The sequence below is a fragment of the Halichondria panicea genome, chromosome 2 (genome assembly GCF_963675165.1).
Source record: "Halichondria panicea chromosome 2, odHalPani1.1, whole genome shotgun sequence".
Classification (NCBI taxonomy): Eukaryota; Metazoa; Porifera; class Demospongiae; order Suberitida; family Halichondriidae; genus Halichondria; species Halichondria panicea.
Genome location: NC_087378.1, coordinates 5853183 through 5880371, shown reverse-complemented (window position 1 = coordinate 5880371; position 27189 = coordinate 5853183). Strand labels below are relative to the sequence as shown.

Sequence of the window (27189 nt, the reverse complement as noted above, 5' to 3'; positions counted from 1 at the left end):
ATGGAAATTAAGTGTACATGTATAGCAGTACAAAATATAGATCATTCCAGTTCATTGTCTCAAGCGTCAATTTGATTAGGTTGATTTTATGGTGCTCTTTAAAAGCCAGAATTGATAATTACTGAAGTCATATAATAGTCATGCATAGCTAGCTGCTCAACTCATTGACATAATTATACTACATAAAGTGCCACTATAGTGATCTGACTACTGAGAAAATAATGCTTTCCCTTATACATAATTTTGGTCTAAAAACTCAAGTTGTGCATGCAAAAATGATTACATTACTTGCACACATGGTGAAGAACAACATAATTATGAACATGCCATGCATGCATAGTTATACACATGCATTCCTTGACAATTATTTTTACATTCTTTTGAGACATTATAATATTATCAGCCTCTTTTATACCTTGAGTATAGCTAACTTCTTAGGGCACTTGGCACTTGCCCTCTTCCTCTCTGCAGTTCCACATTCCATTGGCCATTTAGTATAATCACCTTTTAGCAGCTCCTTGAGAATCTTTGATGAATTGTCACCCCAATCAGATTCTTAACCGAGAAAGGTGATAAGTGAAACTATTCTTTCATGTACTCGAATTTGGGCTCATTCTCTGCATTCCATCTGAACCAAGTAGTGATTTTAATGTAGAGCTTCATAGCACAAAGCTAGTTTGTCACTTTGTACTGAAATTGAGTCAATTAAATTCTGCTAAGCAGCAGTTCAGTCTGTCACAGTTTCAGCTCAGAAACAAAACATTTTTACCAAGTGAAGATAGCAACTTTCTAATAGTGAAAAATCAAGTGCTGTTTGCAAGTTTCTATGTTGCATAGAGAAGTGAAGAAGCTCTCTCACACATACAGTTTACAGAGCTTGCATAAATTAGTTAGCAAATTAGCCAAGTATGGATAGCCACCAGTCGACATCAGACGACAGTTTGAAGTCTCTACGCAGTCCAAACCCTCAACACAGCGAGAGTTTACTCAACAGTGAAGTACTCTCAGGCCTACCTATAGTCGATGAAGTGACTGTTACAACTGAGACGTGCCTCTCAGCTATTATTAGTAGCAGCTTGCAAGTAGTCAGTGGGACTCCGCTTGAAGATGCCGAAGACCGTTGTGGTGATCCTGGGGAGTGCAAAAACAGTGATACTGGTGATGCCTGCAATACAGTAGAAGACAAAACTACCCCTTCTCCTGAGCAGACCCGGTTGAGTGATGAGCTGGGAGAAGATGATCTGATGAACGTGGCTCGATCTACAGACAATGAAACAAACAAGTGGCGAAGGTTACTCCACAGGAAGAGAGCCTGCAGTGAGGTGGGCCTATACAAATGTGTATGCCACAGTACGTTGCATGCATGATCTAGTAATTAATTGATGCATCTGTAACTGTTAATTGTGTAGTATAGACATTTGATTGCTTAAATGTATGATATTGCCTATCGCTTTCTCGTGTACACAGGGTACTATAAGCTGTCTTCAAACTGAGCTCCCTCATTCTCCACCACTCTTGTCCGCCTCCTTTGCTCATTCTACTGTGACATCTTCACAGGCACAGAGTGTCTTGACATCAGATGAGCAACTCCTTGCGTCCACACAGGCCAAAACCCCCACATCCTCACAGGGGCCTACCCTCACACTTCTCTCACAACCGACAAACTCCAACAACAGCAACAGCTGTGAAGGCAATGTGATCTCCCCTTCCATCCTACCTTCGGCCACTGCAGCACTCTCTATAGGGGAACTCCCACGTAAACGAGCTAAGCTTGTAAAGCATGGACAGATCGAGGTCATCCTCGAAGGAAAGAACCTGTGGGACGAATTCTACAGAAGAGGAACTGAAATGATTGTCAACAGACTTGGAAGGTATGTAAACCATAGTCAAAGGCATTATATTTGTATTTGAGGACTGCATATTTTTCAGCCTTGCTGACCAGTGGCGAATTTTGAGAGGGGGTTCCTAAAGTGTTACAATTAAAAGGTCAACTGTGTTTTATCACGTGGGTTAGATCATAGATACACGAAAGAAAGGGATAGGCAACGCCCCACGTGATGCTAGGTAAATGCAGTGTGTGACGTCACACCCTCTGGTTGGAGGCGAGTTGCGCTCAAGAAAGTACACAATGATCCCTATATCTACTTATTTTTCTCGTAGGGGGCCTAAAAGAGAAATTCAAAGCAATCAGGCATCATGCACACATACACCCAGCACTACTGATAGCTACAGTTGCTATGTTAGTGCCGAGCTTTCTTTTATTCAGCTTGATTTGTGTGAAAAAACACCGATTTGTCAGTTTATGTACCTATATCTCCAATATGAAATAATTTTATAACATGTACGTTTCACAGAATTAAAGTGTGTTTATAACTGCATGGAACAAAGCATATTTTCCAGCTCTCAATGCAGTGAAGTAGTAGCAGCACCATGAAACGTTTGTCTGAAGTCCAGAAAGTTTGCGTACCTCTCCTGCTCTTACTGTACATGGTAATCTAGTTTGAAGTGCTCTAAGACACAGTTTAGGTATTAGAAAGTGGAACACAAGTATCTTTATCTGTATTGTGTGATCGAAGAGATGGCATTTGAAGGACTTGGGAACAGACCTGTTATGGTTTGTAGAGTGTACTGACACCCCCTTTGGAGCTCACTTTCTCATCACTTTGCATATAGTAGCTCTAAAAGATTAATAGCCTATGTCTAAGTGTATCTGGTGTCTCCTCAAGAGCACAGTTTGCTATAATACTACAAACTATTAATATCTTTACTGACATTTTGAGTGCACACACCCCTTTTTGCTCATTACACGCCCCTTTTTAGCAACTCGCCTCATCCAACGGAAGTGCTGGGTGTTGCCTATCCCTTTCTTTCGTGTATCTATGGTTAGATATGGTCTTGGAAACCCCCTCCTTGCTATTACATTCTCAGCAAACTTAAATTACCTTTTTAGCCACTTATTTATTACTAGCTAAACTGTAGTTGCGCAGCGCTTGAACAGAGAGAAACTACTACACAATTGCAATAGTAAGTCACAAGTTTAGCTAAAATAGTACAGCTAGCTAGTACATGTAAGTTGATCTCCATCAGTGTGTTCTTGTGTGAAAAGGGCATGGAACCTGTCTGGATCCGTCACTGCTGACCCTGCTTTGATCTTAGGCTAGTTCGTGTAAGCTTCAGCAGTGATCTTTACCCCAGCTGTGAGTTCAAGTGAACTGAAACAATGTAATTGCCCTCTTAGTTGCTGGCCTTAGTATTGATGTACTTGAAATTTGCATGCATTAATTATACTATTTCTATTAATTTGCTTCTTGTAGGCGCATGTTTCCTGGATTTGCAGTAGCAGTGAGTGGACTTAAGCCCAAGGCCAAGTACACGATGAAAGTCGAAGTAATCCTGGCTGACAACCATCGATTCAAGTTTCTGAATGGTCGTTGGTTAGCAGTTGGCAATGCTGAGCCGCAGCCACTGAGTGAGACATACATCCACCCTGACTCCCCTAACACTGGAGCCTTCTGGATGAGGCATGGCGTGTCCTTCAGGAAACTCAAGGTCACTAACAATAAGGAGAAGCCTGGAAATAATGTAAGTTGTTTTCTGTGCTGGTAGTCATGGAAATGGTTACACGTTCATCTGGTGCTCAAGTATTTAGCGTTGTAACCCCATAGTGACATACAACAAGTGAAGCCTCGTGCCAATTTCACATTTGCGCAACTGACACAAATTACATTCTACTAGCTGTCGTCACTCAACATCTTTCTCCTCATAGTGTACAGCAACATATCCACGGTTCCATTAACTCAAATGTAGCTGTACATGTATCAGCTAGTATTTGCCTTTAACTTTATTCCTCCGTGAAGTGGTTCACTCTCTATCTCTCTCTCTCTCTCTCACAGGCTCTCATCTACTCGATGCATAAGTACTATCTGCGGCTAATTATTGATGAGGAGTTTAAGGCACCTGCAGGGCAGAAAATCCCTCCCAAGAATGTACTGCAGATGGACTTTCCTGAGACCAGCTTCATTGCTGTAACCGCTTACCAGAATGAGGAGGTCACTCAACTCAAAATCACCAACAATCCGTTTGCAAAAGCTTTCAGGGAGAATGCTGCTGAAATGTAAGTCAGAACCTTGTACAGTTTAATTGTTGTAGTTATTCCACTTTACATATCTCCTTGCCTGTTATGTTTGCCTTATTATATGCTTGACTTTTCCTGTAAGTGTTGTTGCATGCATGGATTACGTATGTATCGTATCCCTTACAGAAATGCAATGAGTGTGACACGTGTGTGGCACATATCAGTTGCACGCATATACTCTCATAGCACACACTTCTGACATGTATGCCACACGTGTGCTACACTTTAGAATTTCGCACTCAAGCGTGGTACAAGTGCAGGAGGAGAGTAACATAAAAGCTGTACTAAGAGTGCCCCATGAATGTACTGTGAATGCAGTCTGCACACGTGCTGCTCTTATTGTATGCACGCGTACTGCACCTATGTATTGCTTGTGTGTGGCATACGTGTATGGTATGCATGCCACACACATGTCACACGTGTGCATAACGTGTGTGATGCTTTTGTCTCACACCTATGCTTCCAGATTGCTACATACATGTAGCACGTGTGCTGCTTGCTTTATGCACGTATGATGCCCTTGCCATTGTTACCATGGAAACTTAAGATATCGTCTATCCAATATAAAACTGCAGCATACAGTAGATCACATTATATACAGGACTTGTGCTATATATACTTGTTCTTTTCCTAGTTCTCCAACCTCTGTTGCATAAGAAGTATAGAGGCGTTTTCTTTTAGCTTTGCTTGCAGTTTGAAAATGTTCTTTTTACCTACATTAGAAAATAATGTGAATACTACACTTCCTTGTACCAGGAGTGTATAAGGACTCCTGCTTGTACATATACTAATGTACTAGTTTTAACCACTACAGAAATAGAACCAACAGACTGACTACTTAGTATGTAAACAACTCACCAATCTCTAAAACAGTTTTCTCTGGGATTTTCTCCTTTGAACTTGTTGCCTGTAGCATTGCTTGTCACTGGTTGGTAAGACACATTAGCATTCTCTTCAGTCTTCAGCCAACTTTAAAAAAGAGCTATAAGTCCTTATTAACTAGACCAGAATTTGACAAAGATTTGAAGTAAACTTTTGACAGCTGCTAATATTACAGTATGTGGAACGAGTGCAGTTGGCATGCGTGCAAGTACACGTGTGTGGCTTGTATGCAGTTCGCTCGCATACCAACTGGATGTGTGTGAAACGAGTGCAGTTGGCATGCGTGCAAGTACACGTGTGTGGCTTGTATGCGGTTCGCTCGCATACCAACTGGATGTGTGTGGAACGAGTGCAGTTGGCATGCATGCGTGCAAGCACACGTGTGTGGCTTGTATGCAGTTTGCTCATATACCAACTTAATGTGTGTGGAAGGCGTGCAACAGACATGTGTGCAGGCTACATGCGTGTGGCATATATGTACGATAGCCGTATAGCTCGGTTCTCATGACACGCTTGTCCTGCACATAAATATCCATTGCACACATGCAGCACTCATTGTTGCATGTGTGCAGCATACGTGCTGCACTTATACATTTCTGTAAGGGATAGATCTTACTTGTTACTGCAGGGACTGGGATATGATGTACCAACACAATGGGATGTATTCACCCAGCTTGCATCCGGATATGTACGGTGAGTACAATAATAATCATGCTTGAAAATCGTATAACTGGAGGGCTAAATGGAAAAAGGTAATAAGTCGAACCACATGCATGGTCTGTATTCAGGGAAGTTTATCTTGCATGTGATCGTGGTTGGATTTTTAGCATGTGTTTTTAGCATGCGCAGACCTAGTAGTGCACCAAGCAATAAACTTTGTGTCGTATTACAAACCTTTGTGAATGAGCCAAAACAGCAGAAAATTTCACCCTTCGCAATCTAACTGTTGTGTTCTTGCAAGAATCGTATGTCCAGTACCAGTTTATTTGCAATTTTATTGTTACGAAGTGATCAACGCTCGCCATTAAGTCGCATGATTATAATTATGCACTGTTTATGACAGGTCAACTTCACTTCAAGGAAGCAATTTATAATAATCATGCATGGCAGTATAGCAAGGCTTAGAAGATCACGTTTCAGTGATGAGTGTGTTCTGCTTAGTTACATGTATTTTGATGCTCGCAAAGCATTCTAGTAATATGGTCGTTGCATCATTCAAAGAGCACAGCTACGTACTGCTACCAAATGTACTGGTCTATACCGTAACTAATATGAGGCTTTGTACGAAAAACAAATGAATTTATAATTATGGTTGTAATTCTGGGATTCGTATAGAGCGTAATTACAACGAAAACAGTATCCACTAATTATTTGGATAATAAATTATGTTACCTCTACAGGCAACCACCCCCACATGATGCAGGGTGGTATGTGGCCGGGACACTCTCCAATGCTCCCCCCCACTCCTCTTACATCCACCCTCCCCCCCTACTCACCCCTCACTGGGATATCCCCTAATCAAGGGGTCATGAGCTATCAACAACACTATCAATATCCCTCCAACATGACCCCCACAGCCTTCCCTGGGGCTACCAGCTCAGTGCCTGGGGCAGGCGGCTATTTCCAATGGCCTCAGATTGGAGGACAGCATCACAGAAATACAGCTGCAGGTAAAGGCCCTCTATAGTGTATTAAATCAGTATACGCACTGGCACTTTATTATGTGCTTTAGTGCATGTTTTATTTATAGACACTAGTTGATAAGATATGCATGTAAAAACCGCCTCGAGGAGCAACATAAATTATTCCTACAGTAACTTAGTGTCTCTACAAGTACATTTGTTGTGTTGTAGTCATGAGGCCCAGTAAAATGATACGGACATGCGTACGAGTCCAGTGTATGCTTGCACATAATCTTTTGCTTCAAGGCACTAAATTTTACAGTTAACTTGTTCTTTCATTCTTGCAGGCTCAGCTACTACCCAAGTCATTGTGACGCCCGTCTCCAGTGCTCCCTCGCTGACACACCGCGACTCCGGCTTCAATCAGTACTCTGTGCCTTACGCTGGAGCCCCCATACACCCGCCCTCCTCCCACCACCTGACACACAGTACTCTCCCAGACTTTGATAGTGCTTTTACCTCCTCTATAGGACACAACTAGCTACTCATGTTTCTATTATGTGCATACCATTTCATGTAGTTCGTTTTTGTGCTTGTTGCACATTTCAGCCCCACCCACTTTCTTGCATGGTGACGTAATTTATTTGCCAACAAGATGGAGTTGTATGTGATCAAAGTGAACTGAGCCATTTCATTGCGATTCTGTGCCTACAAGCAGTCCTATATATACATGAGAGGTACCTTGTAATGTCTCAGCTTATATACTAGGTAGAAAAGGACTGTCAAATATACTCTTGCGTGTGAAGTCACGATTTTTCAGCTCAGTCTGAGAAAAAAGTGCATGTCATTGTGGTACGACCAGAATTTACAATTGATCCCTTGTGAGATATCTGTCTACAGGATCTCAGTCATGTACACAAGCTATTGAAGCAGTACACTACGTTGTTGTTTCAGATGGCTTATAATAATTATACGTATCAGATTCACCTCTTGCCTCTTACATGATACATATAGTTTGTCGCCTACATTGATAAAAGGAATAGTATAACGTACTTCTCATTAATGATTTTTTTACAGAGCTAGTTGCAGTATACACCCAGAGCTGAGTGTTGACCATGAGCTGGTAAGGATCATCACTTGTATTAAGTGTGCCTTGCATGACTGTGCATACACTCTCGATCTACATGATTAGCCGAGTCCAAATTTAAGTTGAAGTTTTGGTACTGTAGGTATTACTGTGTTGGCCAGGTACATGTGCCTAATATTATAATGTGTGTTTTTTTTCTTTTCATGATGATCGATGATATTATATAGGATTCCATTTAAGAAGGTGAGTTTTCTTCATAATTATTGTGAAACAGGGAAACTGTATTATGTATTACTATGTATTATGTATTACTATGTATTATGTATTACTATGCACATGCGTACAGTACTTCATCCCCAATAAGATACATGCCCCGGCCCAAAATATCCCACACACACACACACACACACACGCACACACATGTAGGCTTTCTCCCCAAGAAGAACAAGAACAGTAAGTCAACATATAAAAATGTTATTTTTCCCTTAGAGGCCATTCATCAAATGAAATAGCTGAGTCATAGCTCCAAAATCTTACAAGTGTATTGTATTACAGGATGTTTTTCTCTGTTAAATGGTGACACACTCCACACCTACACATCTGCACTGATATGTGCTCCACACTGTACAGCTAGTACAGTATGTATACATAACAACCGAAAAGTGTACTATATCTCTTACCTAACACCTCTTGCTTTGCTGCCTCACCCAGCAACCATTTCCCCCCTGCATGCTTCTGAGAGTAATTCAATTCCCCCACTAATAATATTTAAACCATCCTATCATGTCTATGCAGGGGGTTTCGTTTCTCCCTGTTTACCTTAATGCATGATGTTGAGTTTAATGTAGAAGCCAATGGATGTCTAGTAAACACACTCTCCCCTTTTCCCCTCCATGGGTTTGAAGCCAGGAAGCAGATGGTGTGGGGAGACTGCAGTCTAGGAAACCATTAGTCCCCTGACCACAGTGTCAGTTTAAGTCCTTAACTGGTCATGGCTCTATGGCTTCTTCCCCTATGATGTACTGATCTTATTGTTTATAGGGCATGTTTGCCTTGTATGGAAATTGTTTTATGTCCGAGACTCATCCACCAAATTAATGATGTTCTCTTTGTAGGACGATGTCGAATTTGAAAGAGAAGTGGGCAAACTGAGACAGTAAGCAATTACTGGTTTTATGTGATTTTGTTTGCTTAGCGAGACTTTGGTTTCTCAATGGCCGCCTACATTGCCACATCTGTGCTGTGGTGGAGTGCCCCCACCCTCGCATAAGTCTAGTCTCATTATAAACACAGTCCCCCGCATGCATGTCTTTACAGTCCTTGCTGTATGTGTGTGGGAAACCTTGCTCGTAAAACTTGTCACTTTCAATATGAAACTGCAAGATTCTCATTTTCACTGTCTAGCCGTATAATCACAACAACAAGTCTTCAGCGAGCCTCACAACTAACTTATATCTTGTTCTCCCTTAAGTACACATGTTATCGACCAGTATACAACGTATATACGATCAGACATATCCTATCACACACACACAGGATGCAGGCAGTGTCCAAAAGAATGTACAAGGACATGAGAAAGTGCAATGACGCTGAAACAGGCAAGTTTTACTTATTCTATTAAAGCAGCTAAATTAGGACCTGCTTGAAAACAATTCCATTTTCTCTGGAGTACTATGTAGCTACATATACAAGCTAGCTGCTACGAGCTGCATGGGTGTGGCCAGAGTAAAAGTTAATAACGGTTTAATCGAAAATAAATAACGTAGCGTATCTTGAGCTTACTTTTATGCGCCTTATCAGCATACTACGGACATTTACGGAACGGGAACTATACTGGCTCCTACTGTACGTGTATGATAAAATGGGCCTGCAATCTTTACATGTGAATCAGTGTACATGCATTTCCGCAAGTCGACGAAATGTTTTGCATTAGATATTGTCTCTAGTGAAGGCAGCTGGGACTGCTATTATTGATTGAAGGTAATGTATAGTCTGTAGTGTCCAGTCTGGGCCAGAGTCTTACACCATCAATCCAGAAGAACTTCTATAATTATTGTGTCTCCCACTGCGCACATTCAATAAATAAATTGGCTATTGTGTCTACATGCTCGAGCATGGTAAGGTGACCCCTGCCTTGTAAACCTGACACTAATCACAGATCAATCCTAACCCGAGCAATAACTACTTTCCTTATATACATGTAAGTGTTACACTATTTCGATAATGTAAAATACGAATTCTGAATCACAAGTTCATTCCTCCATGCAGCATTGATGCTTAGCAACCAGCGACTGGTGTCTCATTTGAAGTCATCCCAACATGGCAAGATAGAGCCACTGAAGCAAACTGTAAGTATTACAATGTACATGCATGGCCTACAAAAACACGTGTATAGTGGATAGTGACACCACTAAGTTCCATTGAGTGTAGTCAGTGGTTGCCTGGTAACATATAATTACGGAGCTGATAGTCTAAACCATGCATGGGTGTGTGGTGTGGGATGCCAAAAGAAGTTGTTTTTGGTGGCAGAGGTTTGAAAGACAATAGTGATGTCAGTGTGAAAGTTTCCAATCAGAAAGCCTAGATGGTCTTTATTACTTCATCTGTAGCTGGAATAGTCCTTGTTATGTAAGGTAAAATCTAGCGGTGCAAGGTCGTGCAGCAATGACCCAAACATTAAGTGCATGACTATGTTTGCTCACTTTCATAGTATGTTTCGACAAATCTGTCTCCAAGCAACGTACTTTTTAACACTACCTGAATATGTGGTTTTGTACTTGCGTTAGCTTAGTTCACCCCTCCATTCAGGCCCTAGCTATCAGCCGGACATCTCTAACATATGGATGTAATCTGCTAGTGTTTTCTTGTGGCCTTGGGTCAACAGCCCAACTGTAGAAACATCAACATTGTTAATTGATGACCAGCCATTGTATGGTATCTATAGCGATTGTATTAGAGCTCTTTATCCCAGCTATATAAGGTTCGAGTAATTGATTCTAGGGATTTCTTGGTAAATCATGTGTGTAAGTCCAACTATAACCAAATTAGGGCATGACGGTTCAGTGCTCTGATCAGTGGTTAGCGTTGCAGGTTTCTTTATTTGACAACTGTGTAATTAAGTGCACACACTTCCATTGCATTATACATGCTTCAGCAGGTAGGGGTATCCATTAACTCTTCTCCTTCATGTGGTACAGAAACTAGACTAGATTGATGAGAGCGTGGTTTGAATGTAATTACCTGGGTCGCAGCTAGTGCATTTTAGAGCATTGCTAATGCATAAAAAGTGTGACTTTACCATGTATGGAAAGATAAAGTGCTTGCTCATAGGTTTTAGCACCAACGATGGTGGGCTTGGCTGTTAACTACTTGAACAGTGAAACTCCCTTTCCATAAGTAGTAGATTCGTTAGAGATTTGGAGTGTTTCAGTTACGCTGCATTGTACACCTTTTCTAGTCCAATTATTCTCCATTACAATAGTCATTACCTCGTATACTATGGCCGGTTCTTATTTTGAATTGCCCTGGAGGCCGGTAGTTTAGGACGTTATTTGACTCAGAGCCATAGTTAGTGCTCGATTCATACTGTTACATGTATAATTATCGGGGGGGGGGGACCACCAAGTACAATATTATTATTCATTTTTAGCTTATTTCATAATATTATTGACCTTTAGCTCATCAGTTGGTCATGTGTTTGGATCAAAGTGTCAGTGTATGATTTCCACTCTAGCCTCAAAGAAGGCTGACTGGTCTGTTGTGATAAAGAAGTGGTTTCAGTTGATGTTTGGCCATGCACATAGGTTTTTTTAATTAGCAGCAGTGAATATAACCATAGCTCCAGCGCTATTTGTATTTATAGGTAGCTCTTTATAAGCAAGTCACCTCATGAGTTGGTATGCTAGATATTCAGGCGTGTTGACACAATAAACTCTGAATACTTCCTTCATAACTGTGTTTGCTACTATGTTTGCGTGATATGCATCTTAACATTCATTGTAACACCTGTTTTAATTTAGTTTACTGTTGTAGTGGTTTTTGGTATGTTCCTCTGAAATAAATGGAGACAAATATCTTCGTCTATTTTTAGTTAAATCCTCTGTATTGTGTGGGTGGGAGTGTGTAGCTGTCTTAATACGAACTCTCCATATAAAGTCAGGTATAATTTGATTAGGCAATTATGGATCATGTCACTCAGCCCTACAATGGAAGGCCTTATTTGGCAGATTGGGTAATTGGCGTGGTGGCGATAGCACGCATACAAACCGTTCCATTTGGTGGGCTGACTGTCTGGTAGGTACTGACTGTATTGCTGGGTCTGTTTCAGCTTTAGTTTGAACTCCTATTTGATAGGGTCTAACTCGCTATACTAGTCATCAGTTTCATAACATCCTGTGTTTGCCATAGCTGGGTCACAACAGTCACGTACCACACAAAACTTTATGCCTTTATTGTGTGTGTATGGATTGACTGCATGGGGTTATGGCTAGGTTACATCCGCTGCTTTGAGTTAAAGAGATTAACTATGTGCATATTATCCATTGAATTGAGTCGATTCTGATGTGTTTATAATGGCTAAGCTGTGTGCTCATGTGCAAACATTCATATTCGTCATAGCAATGACGCTGTAAAAGTACTAGTACTGATGTCAGAGTACATTCTGCTCTGAAACTACTAAACCTGCATCCAAGAATCATCTCTCCACTATGGACAGCAGTAAAGAACTGTCCCTATGTATATTGCTCACACTATTAATATTGGCCCGCACAAGTAGTAGCTGCTATAATCATTTTCACTCTGCAATATGTACTAGTATAGAAGTACTGAAAAGTATCATTATACTAATACTCGATACATACATGTACGTAATACGAATTTGACAATGATTGTATTTAGTATAGCCTACGTACAACTAACATTAAGGTGAGAACCATGCTATGGAGGCTTTGAGGCATATTAACCTGGCTGTACGACATGTGCAATGGTGGCTAAGATATCCTGATTGAACTCATAATTGTTTCTGTATCATTTCACGGAATGAACATGCACTCATACGGGCCGGGCAAGGGATAGTTCAACCATCACGGTGAAAGCAAAATTATCGAATAATTCTAGTTTACATGTAGGTCGATGGCAAGCGGTAACTTCAACAGTCCATTGCCTCAGTCAAGCAGTAGCTTATGTAGCTGACTAATATGCATTCTCTGCTTTTGTTCTTTGAAGTTCACACCCCACTTTCTAACTCGCCACTTAGCCACAGCCGAGCTCCAGTGTTGGCACACACTCAATAGTTTATTGTTGTGTGCAGACAAAACCACCCACCCATCTCGTGCCTGACTCTCGAAAAATTACCAGTTTGAGTGGGTGGGTGTTGTAGTGGGAATGTGTAGGTGGCTCTTATTTGCACAGGATGTGTTTTCTAACGAGTTGTCCAGAAATAAACTTGTCTTGGTCATTCTGACACAGTGACTCAGATCCAAGAATGCTGTCATTGAGCTGTATAGTTGTCACACACTCATTGATTCTTACACTAGAATCATGTATATTCATTATTTTGTTGAGTGCTGTAAAATATCGGACATATGAAAAACGTGTCATCACACACAGAATTACGATAACAGACGATAACAGTTTTCACTAACTGCTTTTGAAATAGCGGTTCAGTGGAACCTCCAACAATCAGCCCTGCAATTAAGGACACTGCAACTGTATTAGATACCTACCTACTGTACATGTACAAGGTCAGCTCTTAATTCCTATTCATAATTATTATAGTGTACGTGTACAAAACCTACATGTACAACTAACGTACCGCTCTGTCAATTTGTATCAGCTAGCCCTCTAGTTTGTTATTTCACTAAATCATTGTCACCTGGTTATCTTTTCTGTCCATGGTGGTGGGGCAATTTCTTAATTACGTCCTGTGGTTTCCTAAAGGAAGTTTGAAAGGAAGGTGCCTTAAACTATGGGATGCTATCTGAGAGGCAATTATGGGCGTAATTACCAATGATGTAAAGTTCTGTTTTTGCAACTGAAAGGGTCTCGATAAACAGGGAAAGTTGATTAACAAACCACTTCAGGATTGTACTTAGAGAGGAGACTGATGTAATCTAAAAAAAACAGTAACTCTAAAACAGTTGCAGCTAGCTATGGCATAATTAACAATTCCCTGTACCATTTCCTATGTCCCTTGTAATGGATGAAGTAATGAAAAACAAATGTGTACAAGCCACAATTGTTTTCTTATGCTAGCTGTCAACATTAGGCTATGTAACCAATAACAGTGGTTATCGCATGTGTGTCCCTTTGTTCTGTTAAGAGATATATATACTTGTACAACATGTACTTGTATTATCAACAACCAGCTGTCATTTTCGAAACTGCAGTAAGCTGTCGGCATCTGTGTATGGTGTAAATTTGAGAATTGTGTAAACAACTTTTTCCCTTTAGACATACGTATTTTTAGAAGCATAACATATGGTAGATGGCCTATATATGCAAGACCTCGCTCCACTAAAATGTGAGGCATTCTTGGTAATTAATTTTATGTACATAAAATTATACATGTATGTCACTCGCTATAGTTAAATGTCGTCAACTACATGTACCTTAGCTTTACAAGTTAATTTTTAATCAGCACATCGTGTTAATCTTAGGATAATAAACACAACTGAAAAGCACCTGCAGTCTTTGCAAGTAGCGTACTGCAAAACCAGACTTCAAAGTGAGAAAAGGCTAGCGGTGACAGTTTCAGAAGATAACTCTAATCCCACATGTCTGCATTCCGTACGACCTTCATGTATTTAAATGGTTGCATGGGGACCATTCATCCTGGCTGTACACTAATGCTATTGCAGAGGTGAATTATGGTGTTATGCGGATACGAATAAGATCAAGTTACCCACCCACACAATCCTTGCATTCCTTGGCCACACAAAGAACCGTTACAAGTTTAAATTTGTTAATATTGTCTTTACTCTCTTGTGAATCCCATACAGTTACTCAAGTGTCCTTACCATAAGGAACAAAGCTGAATAGATAATTAGTAAAATTTTTGGCTGCTTTTGGCACATTGCTCTGGGCTATTATCTTCGCCCACTCATTGAGCTGTTTGAATACCAATGTTCTAATTCCATGGCCTCTTATAGTGAGTGTTGTAGGCGGTTGTTATTGGTCAGTGTCTCTTGTGGCCAAGTTAGAGCTTTAAGTTGAATGTTTGAGAGCAGTTGATTGCCATTGTGTGGGTGAGAAAACATGACTACCTGTAGTCCTGTGGTCCTTATCGAGTCAGTGTACATGTAATTTAGGTTTTGTGTGCAACTCAAACAGAATTCTGAGTGAGAATAACAACCATGTGTCTCAATTTTTTAAAGCCATATTCACGTATCTGGTGCCCTGCTGCCCTGCACAACCTCGATTGATGTTACATGTACATCTGACACTGGCTTGTTATTGACGTACAATCTCAATTAAGGCCATTTCATAATCATCTTAAGTGTTTGTTTCCAACTAGAGATAATTTATTAACCGAATAATGAGAGATGTTTGACAACTTGAAGATTGTTAGGCCAAAGCAGACACTACACATGTACGTGTATACAGGTGGGTAGAACGGTTAGTGTTTACATTGCACAGATTAAAGTTTGGAATTGTTTTTATTTGCTGTAGTATATGAAAATGGACATAATGGACCACTAGTTATGACTAAGCCTAAATGTACACATTGCATATTATATGTTAGTTTTATACTATCCTAATTGAGTTACTGTACTTAAGAATGCTGATGGTCTAAAATGCTCTGATGTAAGGTATTATAGTGGTCTAGAGCTACGTAAGAGATTGGCTTTGTTTTGAGTGATGGTGGCCTTTCATAATCTTCTGATACCTTTCTGGTGATGTTAACTTTGTACAGTCTATCTCGTGTTGTCTTAAGCAAGTGCTGCTTCCTGCTTGTTCTCAGCTGTGATAGTTAGTGCTAGAGTTAATATGTTTGTTTGCCTTACAGCTTGTCTATTTTGACTCAAGTATTTCTAATGTTGAAAATGGTGCCAACCAGATTAGAAGAAGTGAATGTGTAGCTATGCATGTCCACCTTGTATGTTTGTGTTTCATGATGTTGTGTAACTTAGCCAAAAGGTTTGCTACAGATTAAACGTACACGTATCTGGAGTGCAATCATGTACCCAAGATATATAGATAGCTAGATCTGGACTCATAATAATGATGTTATTGTTTTTATAGGTTGAAACCTTGGCTGGTGTTGCTGATGAAATGAGTACCCACTCAAAAGCTCTCAAAACCAGCCAGGAAGTGACTTTTGCAGAGCCAATGAAAAAGTAATGATGCTTGTAATTACTGTAGGTATCAAATAACACATTTTTCGTACTCGTATTACTTCACGAGTATTGGATTTCACTTCACAAGAAATGCCCTAATTTTGCAAGCACATTCTGTGGAGGTATCGAGCCTGTAGACCATAAGCACATCTCTTCCTACAACTGTACATGTAGTGTTTTGGCTCCCAATGAGACCAATTCTTGTGTTTTTTGTTTTTCTCTCCAGGTTTAACAATGTCTACAAACATGTGGAGTTTAATGCAAAACAAAGAGAGCTTAAGCTGCAGGTAAAAGCGAAAACCTGTGTCTAATCAGATTTGTAAGTGTGGCTATCTTCCCCCTCATCTTACAACTTATCGCCCAGTGTGGTGGTGTATGTTTGTTCAGGTCTCAGCCACAGGAAGCCACAGTTACTCTAGATAGTGTGTGATAAACAATTGGTGGCTGCAGCACCCACCTAACTGGGCCAGTAAAGGGCCCCAATAAGGCTGTTGTGTGCTTTGATATTTTCTTACGGAAATGACTTTGTTTAAGTTTGAAATGAGCAGTGCAGTGAGCTATAATTATGATATAAAAAGTTGTCACCATTACATACATATATTAACCATTACATGCATACATGCATGCACACACGGACCCCCCCCCCCCACACACACACACACACACACACACCACTTAGGAGTATGACAAACAACAATCTAAGATGGATAAGCAAGGGAGAAAATCTGCTGGCTCCACTCAAAATCAAGTGTCAGCTCAGACTAAAATGGACCAGGTATGTAAACACAGCATTTCCTTGTATAGTCTTGTCCCCTCCATCACATACACTGTACGGCTTCTCTGAGCTTATCTGATTCCGTTCTAAGAAGGAGGAAAGTTGCTTAAGGAATGTGATCTCACTGTGCAGCTTACACGAGCTCTCTCCTCTGCCAAGCAAGACTATGAGAGAGTGCATGGGAGAATGATGCAGGAAATGCCAGAGCTCTATGAAGGAAGAGTGGAGTATTTTGATCTCTCTTTGCAAGCTGTTATAAAAGCCCAGGTATATCAATACTGAATAGTGATAACAGTGTAGTACACATGTATATAATTAATTTTGTATTCAGTGGAGATACTTTCGTAATTTGTTTCTTGGATTTGAATAGTGATATTTCTTCGTCCACAGGCACTATACTACCACAGCTGCAGTGAGACACTCCTCGCTGGCCTAACTCAGCTGCAGTCTGAGCTGCCCGACAGTACAGCTCTGAGAGCACAAGATGTAATGTCTGAGGAGAACATTATCAAAAACACAGAGAAATACTTGGAAGATATTAGAAATCTTTCGATAGTCGGACACACTCCAATGCCCTGACTTTCTTTAGCCAACTGCTACATATTTTTTATCCGTGTATGTAAATGTAGACATTAATTCTATTTGCTCTTGTGTTTTGAAAGCGAGGCAAGAATGCAATTGCTGATGTAAATGGCATTGCAATTAGTTTCAACACCTACCTAAACAGGGTTCCTTACCTGCTGGCTGATACATGTAGGTGGGTAACTATGCCAGACAGGGGAGACAGTTGGAATGTAACAGTTTATGGTGTCTCCTTTCGGTATACTCGAACATAGAGTGTGTAGTTGGGTGAGGCTTGCTTATAGCGTTGTTGGCTGCCTTGGTAAACTGGCTTTAGCTTAGTTCTGTTTGTGTACCTAACCCTATGCTTGCCCATTTTTGTTGTTGATTCCGACTACATGACCTCAGTATTTTTATGTGTTGACAGATCCATATTCGATGAAGACCAATATAATATTATCTTTGAGCCAGGGTTGCTGTGTGTGCCCTTGGTGGGTTACCATGTATGACGTTATCTGAACTTACTGTTTAGGGAGGGCCTGGGTCTGATTGTTAAACCATCATGACCAGAAAATAATAGGCTTGATTATGCATATCATAATTATTATACAGTAATAACTATAGTACTGTACGTCATCATCTTCATAAAAATTAATTACTAGGTATATACATTATACATGATATGCATGCATGCATCTAATATTGCATCTGCTGTATTTGAACACAATAATTAATTAACGAATTATTAATATTTCGTACGTCGATAAACAAAGTCACAGGCATAATATCGATCTATAATATGGTGCACACATGAACGAAGTGAAAAAACTGGTTAGTACGTATATGTACATCAGTATAGGTAAATCATGCCATGTAAATACAGGAACGTGGATGTGGTCTATACACAAAATTAATAAGAAAAACTACGGCACAGGAAAGTGAAACGCTCAAAAAGTTCATTGTAGGGGAGAGAGAGGCATTGGTTCAACTTTGAGTTCAAGAGTGTTAATCTGTTGTTCGGCACTCTGCATTACTTCGGCCGTGTTTTGTGCTGTTGTTATGGCAACTTCAGGGGAGACAGCAATCTCGGGGATCGGAGCTTGCTGTAACGATGACTTGGACATATCTCTCGAAGCTTCTTTGTCGTGAACTTTCTTGTGCCTCTTTCTCTCGTCTGATCGTGCAAATCTTCTTCCACATACCTCACAGGCGAATGGTTTTTCACCTGTGTGTGTACGTATGTGTGTCGTGAGGTGATCGGAGCGCGAGAAACGACGAAGACAGATATGACATTGGAACGGTTTCTGTCCCGTGTGTATCCGCAGGTGTCGAGTCAATTCGTCAGATCTTGAAAATCTTTTCCCACAATTTTCAACCGGGCAGACATGAGGCTTTTCTGAGGGAGACTTTGGTCCTTTGTTAGGCTTTTTAGGTGAACTGCCATTTGTTGCTTTTGATCTGGGTGGGCTTTTCCTTTTTGTAGGCTGATAATTCAAAGGCTCCACTGTCAAAGATGGGTGGTGCTGAGCTTGGGTCATCGACAATGGCTGTGTTGGAGGTTGACTGGTGATGTCTTGGGGTGAGAGAAGGTTGTTGTTGAAGGCAGAAGCCAAAAAGGCGAGGCCAGGAGGGAGATCATTTACCGAGCCAGATACGTGGGATGTAGAGAGAGGGGGCTGGTGTTGCTTGTTGCCGAGGCCTGTCACATCTGACATAGTGACGATCATCGGACTGATTCCTGCTGTGACAGAGCTTGTAATTTGTTGCTGCTGATGCACTGGACTAGCTAAAGGTAGACTCTGGCCAACAGAGTTTGTAACACCTGCGCCTTCCATGATTGGGGCCCAGCTAGGAAGGGCACTACCAAGAGTTGTTGTAGAAACGGGGGTGTTCGGAGTTCCAATATTTCCCGTATATCCAGTTGTCCAGTAACTTTGACCGTCTGTCGGAAGAGATGCTGGCATGGTTGCACTGTGCGGACTCTGCACATTGCCTTCTGTAGTCATATCAGTTGCAAGGTTGTGTGTCAAAGGAGTGCTGCTTCCCATCTTGCTAAAAGTAGTAAGAGAGTTAGATAGGGTGCTGCATCCACCGTAGTTAGCATCCGAGAATCCATACCCAAGACTGCTTGTTGTTGGCATCTGGCATACTGCTTTCGAAACAGACATGTGAAGAGGTGGAAGAGCGTTTTGTATGCTGCAGTAAGTTTGCTGTGGCATGTTCAGCTGATAGTCGAATGTCAGGCTAGAGCTAGAAGCATCAGTCACTTGAAATCGAGGTCCAGGAATAGAGATGTTGTAGCTGTTGCTCATATTTCCAAGAGCTGAAGACTCCCAAACTCCTTTGATGCCAGGTGATTGTTGTGGATAGCACACTTGAACACTAGCCATTGAATGAGCTGCTTGTAGATTTGATTCTTGTAGGCTCTTAGCTGCCAGTTTGTCTTCAGTTTTAGCTCTGCTTCTATTATTGCTAGCTGCACCAAAACTGTTGTGAATGAGCTTTTTATCCTGATCGATGTTAGCGAATGTAAACAAACTACAGACACCAACAAACTAATTCTAAACCAGGGGACTGACTTTCACAGAAAATTTCCACTACAAAAAGGCTGCTTTGCGTGGGCTGGCACTTGCTGCTTGGAGATTACGTGGGTGCTGCGGTTATAGACAGGAAACGCATGTTATGAAAACTACATAATAATGAAAGCCAGTGGAATGCATCAATTACTTGTATGGCTTCTGCAATGTTGTCACGTTACAAGCCGCCCACTCAATTCAACTGGATATTTACTGCACAGCTTATGTGTTTTACTAAATCTATAGCCACACTCTACAGTCTACAATTATAACAATTACTAAATGCAAGTGTTATACTAAAGCCAGGCTAGGGCTGGTAGAAGCAGATAGCCTGTGGAATGGTAGGTCACTGTTGCAAGGCAAACAAAAGTGCTGGCTTGCGAGTTTACGGCTGGTTAATTAATATGAAACCATGATGAAACATACCCTTGCTGGAGAATATCAGGCCTGAGTTAGTTGGACTCTACCCAACGTTAACGAGCCCTACATAGCATGCATCATGAATGATTATTATCCAAGCTCAACCCACATCTAAAGTTTAGACTAAACAGCAGCAATTAGACAAACTTTGAACTCTACTATAAGGCATGTGATGTGCTCAAGTGCTCCAATTATACGAAAAAACATTGGAAGTCTCTTCTCATATGACCTCTGTAGAAGAAGTCCTCATCTTTATGCAGAATTAGTAGCACTATGGCTAGTCCAGACGTAATTGCTGCAAGGGAACATGTTCTAGCTGTAACTAGAGATTACAACAAGCAACCAAGACTAAGTAAGTTTTGTATTTCCTGCTTGTGCTGCTGTTTCCAAGGGAATAATCTTGTGTTCTGTCTCATCCAGCTTACAAGACAGTGTCAGGTGTGAACGGACCCCTGGTTATCTTGGATAATGTAAAGGTGAGTTGCTTTAACTTGTCCATCCCACAGCATGCACACGCTAATGTTTCCTCTTGCCTCCTTTTCTCTTCTGATTTGCAAATATACAATTATACTCATGGCAGTAGATTACTTGTATTATTACACCTCAGTGTTCATGTGCCAGCAGCATACGGTAATTTTGTAATTATTGCAAGTACGGTATTCCCACGGTACCTGACGTAGCACAGGCAGTATATTAAAGGTATCTATAGGTATCCAAAAGTAGCTTGATCCAATGGTACTACGTGTATGTCAATTCAGAATCGCATTACACATTAAGAATTGAGCTTTGAGCATGTGATTGGATTTATTAGGCATTAATACAAAGCACCATGGTTATCTGTCTTGAGGTTTTCTAAGATCTATGCAACCTGACAAACAATTGAGCTGTGTTCTCTAGAAAGGAGGAAGAATGTAACTAAATGCACTCCTATTGAAGGCTACAATGCTTCCATTAACCACTGCATTCATGCATGTGTACAACGTAGCATAGAGCTCAGTGAAAAATGTTGCAATTATTACAAATCCTTCATCACATGATTTACATGTATGGAGCAATCGGCTTATAATATGAACTTTGTAACAAGAATGTGTCATGCTAAAACTTGTGACGTCTAAGCCATTCTCTGTACGCATTGTTTTCTTCACTGTGGTTATTTAATCCATATCACCCTATGCCCACCCCCAGTTTCCCAAGTACGCTGAGATTGTCAACCTCACCTTAGCTGATGGAACTAAACGTAGCGGGCAGGTGCTGGAAGTCAGTGGGTCAAAGGCCGTTGTTCAGGTGAACTAGTTGTTACACCGGGATACTTAGAGGGGGAGTGGTGGAGTGAGGCATCTTGAGTAAGGGCTGATAGTACTAGAAGGGGCAATGGATTTGTATCACATGAGTATTCCTGCATTTACAGTGTCATAGACGTTTGTGCTAACTATATACATGTAGTTTATTACCTTGCATGCACTTCTAAATCAGTAATATTTTCTGGTACATATAGAGTGTGTCGACTAGTACATGTACAATGATAATCAAATTATCTGGTGTCCACTAACTTGAGCTGCCTTTGTATTTGCATTATCCCCAGTGATTGATGTTTATCCTCCAGGTGTTTGAGGGGACGTCAGGAATTGACGCCAAACACACTGTGTGTGAGTTCACTGGAGATATCCTCAAGATACCTGTGTCAGAAGACATGTTAGGTGAGTCCAACAAAAGCAGCGTTACGTGTAGTTGAGGTGTGGAAGTACCTAATTCGGATATACTCATCGCTTCATCTACATTTACAGTCTAGGGCTCTTGTCCTCACTATAGAATGTTCCTCATTCAATCCTTACACTTGCCCTTATGTATAGCATATTCACACTCTCTTCGTGCCCCTTGTGCAGGTCGAGTGTTCAATGGCTCGGGGAAACCCAAGGACAAAGGACCAAACATTCTAGCAGAGGACTTTCTTGATATTCAAGGTAACCGTGCATGTACAGTGTAGTAATCCTCACGTCTGTTGCACTAATCTTAATTTGAGGGAGACAGGTTAGCGGTTGTCTAACTTTCAACCATTTTTGACTGAAAGCGGTGCAAATTTCTTTTAATGATTCTCACATAATTATTATGTATTTTTGTTACACTCTGCCTTTACTTGACGTTTTGAAGTAGCAATTGTTTATGTGTAGGCCAGCCAATCAACCCATGGTCCCGTATCTACCCTGAGGAGATGATTCAGACAGGTATATCGGCCATCGACATTATGAACAGTATCGCCAGAGGACAGAAGATCCCCATTTTCTCCGCCGCTGGTCTACCTCACAATGATGTACGTGCATGATCACTTAGTTCTTGATTAGCACATGGCGTACTGTACGTACATGTATTACATTTCCCTTGTGTTTCCTCTTCAGTGTATAGCAGGTGTTTGTCCAGGCCATTTTCAGCCTTAACACCACTACATGTAATTCCTGATCTAATTTTTCTTGTGGAGTACCATTGTTCAGTGTTCAGTATGTACATGCCTTATCCAGATCGCAGCCCAGATCTGCAGACAGGGAGGTCTAGTGAAACAAGGCCAGTCCAAGAGTGTCCTTGACGATCATGAGGACAACTTTGCCATTGTCTTCTCTGCTATGGGAGTGAGTTGACAGTCTGTGTTCAACCTCAGAGAGTTGTTATAGTTATAAGTCATAATTCCTAGGGAATTATACTCTAGAGGATTCAAAAAATATTGCTACATGCATGTACATGTAGCTTTTAGTTAGCCAATGAAATGTGGTTATATCTAGACCATGCAAATTCGGTATCTATGGTCCAGTTCCAGTTGCACTTTACGAAGCTGCAATGTAATCTGTGTATTAATTTCAGCTTGAATGTTCGGGCACTTATATAAGAACACAATAAAGAAAATATTTACGGAAATGTGTTACAAGTAAATTTGTTGTGTTGTAGAAAATCTTTCCGGAAGTGCACCATGTTTACATTTGAGTTACTTACTGGTCATTAGGGTTTTATGTTTAAATCAACAGTGTATGTATGCTGCAAATACGTGTACAGTGTACATGCACAGTGTACATGTAATGTGTGTATATACATGTACGTCACTGATGTGTATACTCACCTTAATATGTACCTTCCCCCCCCCCCCCCCCCCAGGTGAACATGGAAACTGCCCGATTTTTCAAGCAAGACTTTGAGGAGAATGGCTCCATGGAGAATGTGTGTCTCTTCTTGAATCTTGCCAATGACCCAACGTAAGTGGCAGAGGGTGCAAGATTCTAGTCTACTGTACTGCATGTACTCTGACTACACTGTACATGTAATAACTGTACATGACATTGTGCCTTTGTTCGTATATACATGCATGTACATGCACATACACGTAAGATTTTGCCTACATAGCTGCTCACACACCAACATCCTATAACCATATGTTTCCGGACTTTGGAGGGCCCCTCACCCACATTATTAAACATCAGTGTTGTTTGTTTTGTCTAAATTAGTACTGAAACTGACCACTGTTTTGAGTTGGAAGCTAATGCCCACCAGTAATTGTACACTTCCTGTAGCCAGAGTATTTCCCTCTCTGATTATTTGTTTACTACCTATACTGATTATTATTTATAGTGTGTTTATTAACATCCCTGTTTGGTCTCAGAAGCAGCTTGAAATGCCCCATGGTGCTATAGGTAATTATTTATTCCCCCCAACCTTTTGTTGCTTAAATCTCTCTGATATAACAAAATTAATATGTACCCATTCTCCATGTTCACATAACAAAAGCACTGACCAGAGGAGGTACGACAAGTGAAGTAGAGATGTCAATTAAAAGTATAGCTTCAAATCCATGTCGCCCCTTAATTCTGCATGTACATGTAGCACTGTAGTTAGTTGTTATGATATCTGTGCAATACAGCAGGAACACATAGAGTTTTTTGCACTGCAGATATAATACTGTAAACAAGTAGCAATTAAGAGCAAAGTGTAGAGTTTTGTATCTTCTTTGTATTCTAAACAGCTGATTACAGTGACAAAAGTAAATAGTTAACATAATATCGTCAGTTCACCCCGAACCTATCAAGCTCTATCGATTATATGAAAGGTCTAGAGCCAAATTATTGTGTCTCCTAAGTTTTGTAGCATGATTTATTTTTCATTCTGATACGCACTTATGAAGGAACTATGAATAATGTACATGGGAAAATGAATGAAAATATACAAGAATATGTAACTTAAAAACTGAATCACATGATTGGTCGGACCTCCACTGGGCACTGGTATATCTATATTTATATATACAGGTACAGTACTTTCACATGTTGATAGGGCCTTTAATTTACTGTCATGCCCAAATGAGGGGGTTCTCCCTGCTTGTGTGCACAATAAGCAATTAGTAATATTATGTACTCACACACATGTACACACAGTATTGAGCGTATCATCACCCCTCGTTTGGCCTTGACAACGGCCGAGTTCCTTGCTTACCAGTGTGAGAAGCATGTGCTCGTCATCCTCACTGACATGAGCTCCTACGCTGAGGCTCTGAGAGAGGTCAGCTGTTGTTTGTGTGGACAATTTGTTGAGGCATTTGTTTGTTAGAATGTGATTTTCTGGGTACCTTATTTCATATCGTATCAGTGTACGTTACTAAAATAGTCCACTCATTCATAGCCTTTAAGCTCAGTACACTAAATATTATGGTTGATTTTGCCTAGGACACCAGCTCTTCATCATTAATTTATTGATTTGACTTCTTATAAAACAGCAGTATAACCTAATTGCAGTAATACACGTAGTTTTAACATTGCCTTGTGTTATTCCAGGTGTCGGCTGCTCGAGAGGAAGTGCCAGGAAGACGTGGTTTCCCTGGCTACATGTACACTGATTTGGCCACTATTTACGAGGTTTGATGACATCCTGTGTTTTTGTGTTCCTTTTCCCACGCCATATGTTTATTCCCAATGAAGGGAAATCTCACTGCATGATATTAGAAAGTGCTGGCTGCCAAAGTTATTGACGGTTTTTTGTGTGGTGGTAGCTCTGTCTACGTAATGCGTTAACTAACTAACTACAGTACCTCGTTACATACATGTATGTATAGTTTGCTGTACGTGTTTATGTATTGTCTCTACAAGTTTTTTGGGTGTTCTGGCTCTAAACATTACTTTTAGACAGGCTGTACTTTAGATATGCACCTATATTCACCCTCCTGTAGCGAGCTGGACGTGTGGAGGGTAGGAACGGGTCCATTACGCAGATCCCCATTCTCACTATGCCCAACGACGATATCACTCATCCTATTCCCGATCTCACTGGCTACATCACCGAGGGCCAGATCTATGTGGACAGACAGCTGCACAACAGACAGGTGTGTTACAATAACCTTTAAGTAGTTACATACAAAATAGCTCTGTATCCCATTAATCTGCAAACAGTTTTCACATGCCCACAACAAATCGTGTCGTACAGTTAATTTTACAAAATTACAAGCACGATCTCAACTCTGAGATTTTAAACTGTCAACTCATCTTGACCAAACATGGTGTTTGCCTTTCCTCAAAACTGAGTCACAATGCCTCCTCCAACTTACATGTACATGTACACGTGGGCCATTTGTTTCCTTCCCCGTTCAAATTATCTGTGTCTCTAATTGGGTAAAAGGTGTAACAAATGCAACTTCGCCCCTGCCCCCACTTAGGTGTACCCACCCATCAACGTGCTGCCGTCCCTCTCTCGTCTGATGAAGTCTGCCATCGGAGAAGGAATGACCAGGAGAGATCACGCCGACGTCTCCAACCAACTAGTGAGTGCACATAGATTGGCTCTATGTGAGCCGCAACCTTTAATTGTCTGTTACCCCTGCACAAGTGCATCTACTAATGGTAATTCACACTCCCTCTCGACACACGCAGTACGCTAACTACGCCATTGGTAAGGATGTGCAAGCCATGAAGGCAGTGGTGGGAGAGGAGGCACTCACTCCGGATGATCTCCTCTATCTTGAGTTCCTGCAGAAGTTTGAAAAGAACTTTATCACTCAAGGTGACTCTAGCGGAAGCTTGCTTAATTAATGTGTGTCGACCCTTTACCAAAAGCCCACACCCAAAAATTACTTAGCAGGAAATGTATAATGATTTCCCTCCTGCCACACACACACTCCACTCCCTCCTGCCACACACACACTCCACTCCCTCCTGCCACACACACACTCCACTCCCTCCTCTCACACACACACTCCACTCCCTCCTCTCACACACACTCCACTCCCTCCTGCCACACACACACACTCCACTCCCTCCTCTCACACACACACTCCACTCCCTCCTGCCACACACACACACTCCACTCCCTCCTCTCACACACACACTCCACTCCCTCCTGCCACACACACACTCCACTCCCTCCTGCCACACACACACACTCCACTCCCTCCTCTCACACACACACTCCACTCCCTCCTGCCACACACACACTCCACTCCCTCCTCCCACACACAAATAGGTGTGTATGATAACCGCACTGTGTTTGAGTCCCTGGAGATCGGGTGGCAGCTGATGAGAATCTTCCCCAAAGAAATGCTCAAGAGGATTCCAGAGAATGTGCTGGAAGAGTACTATGCAAGGGACACTCGGCACTAGGAACTGTTTGTGACTCTTTTGTATTAGATCTTCGCTGAGTTCAGAGTTAATAGTTTGTGTGCTACCAAGTCAGGCTTAAAGTGGCATTATAATAATATTATAATTATAAGTGTTGTATCGTCTTGTCTAGAAATGAAGTATGTATGATCACACTCCTGAGTGAACCAATGCAGCT

General features: G+C 41.1%; 3 protein-coding genes across 4 annotated transcripts; 2 read left to right on the top strand and 1 right to left on the bottom strand.

Moving 5' to 3' along the window:
- The first annotated feature begins 42 nt into the window (after window positions 1-42).
- On the top strand, window positions 43-17488 carry LOC135332199 (bridging integrator 3-like). 2 transcript variants are annotated; one of them, XM_064527565.1, is made up of 12 exons: window positions 7243-7376; window positions 7717-7762; window positions 7954-7969; window positions 8153-8179; window positions 8842-8882; window positions 9263-9324; window positions 9995-10074; window positions 15968-16062; window positions 16289-16349; window positions 16742-16837; window positions 16970-17104; window positions 17228-17488. In XM_064527565.1, exons 2-12 carry the CDS (start codon window positions 7755-7757, stop codon window positions 17414-17416), a joined length of 810 nt encoding a protein of 269 aa, XP_064383635.1. In that variant the 5' UTR covers window positions 7243-7376; window positions 7717-7754; the 3' UTR covers window positions 17417-17488. The 2 variants fall into 2 exon arrangements, with proteins under 2 accessions (XP_064383634.1, XP_064383635.1); XM_064527564.1 differs by lacking the exons at window positions 7954-7969; window positions 8153-8179; window positions 8842-8882; ... (5 more) ...; window positions 16970-17104; window positions 17228-17488 and adding exons at window positions 43-1322; window positions 1468-1871; window positions 3315-3582; ... (1 more) ...; window positions 5646-5710; window positions 6418-6687 and having other exon boundaries at window positions 6987-7376.
- Window positions 17489-18124: 636 nt separating this feature from the next.
- Window positions 18125-19993, bottom strand: LOC135332202 (early growth response protein 1-B-like). Its single transcript, XM_064527568.1, has one exon. The coding sequence runs from the start codon at window positions 19786-19788 to the stop codon at window positions 18355-18357; it is 1434 nt and encodes a 477-aa protein (XP_064383638.1). The 5' UTR covers window positions 19789-19993; the 3' UTR covers window positions 18125-18354.
- Window positions 19994-20584: 591 nt separating this feature from the next.
- LOC135332201 (V-type proton ATPase subunit B) lies at window positions 20585-27166 on the top strand. The gene is made up of 14 exons (XM_064527567.1): window positions 20585-20746; window positions 20815-20870; window positions 21580-21678; window positions 21998-22091; window positions 22278-22355; window positions 22563-22702; window positions 22908-23015; window positions 23533-23630; window positions 24804-24927; window positions 25200-25280; window positions 25592-25744; window positions 26075-26179; window positions 26289-26418; window positions 26878-27166. Exons 1-14 carry the CDS (start codon window positions 20668-20670, stop codon window positions 27012-27014), a joined length of 1482 nt encoding a protein of 493 aa, XP_064383637.1. The 5' UTR covers window positions 20585-20667; the 3' UTR covers window positions 27015-27166.
- Window positions 27167-27189: the final 23 nt, after the last annotated feature.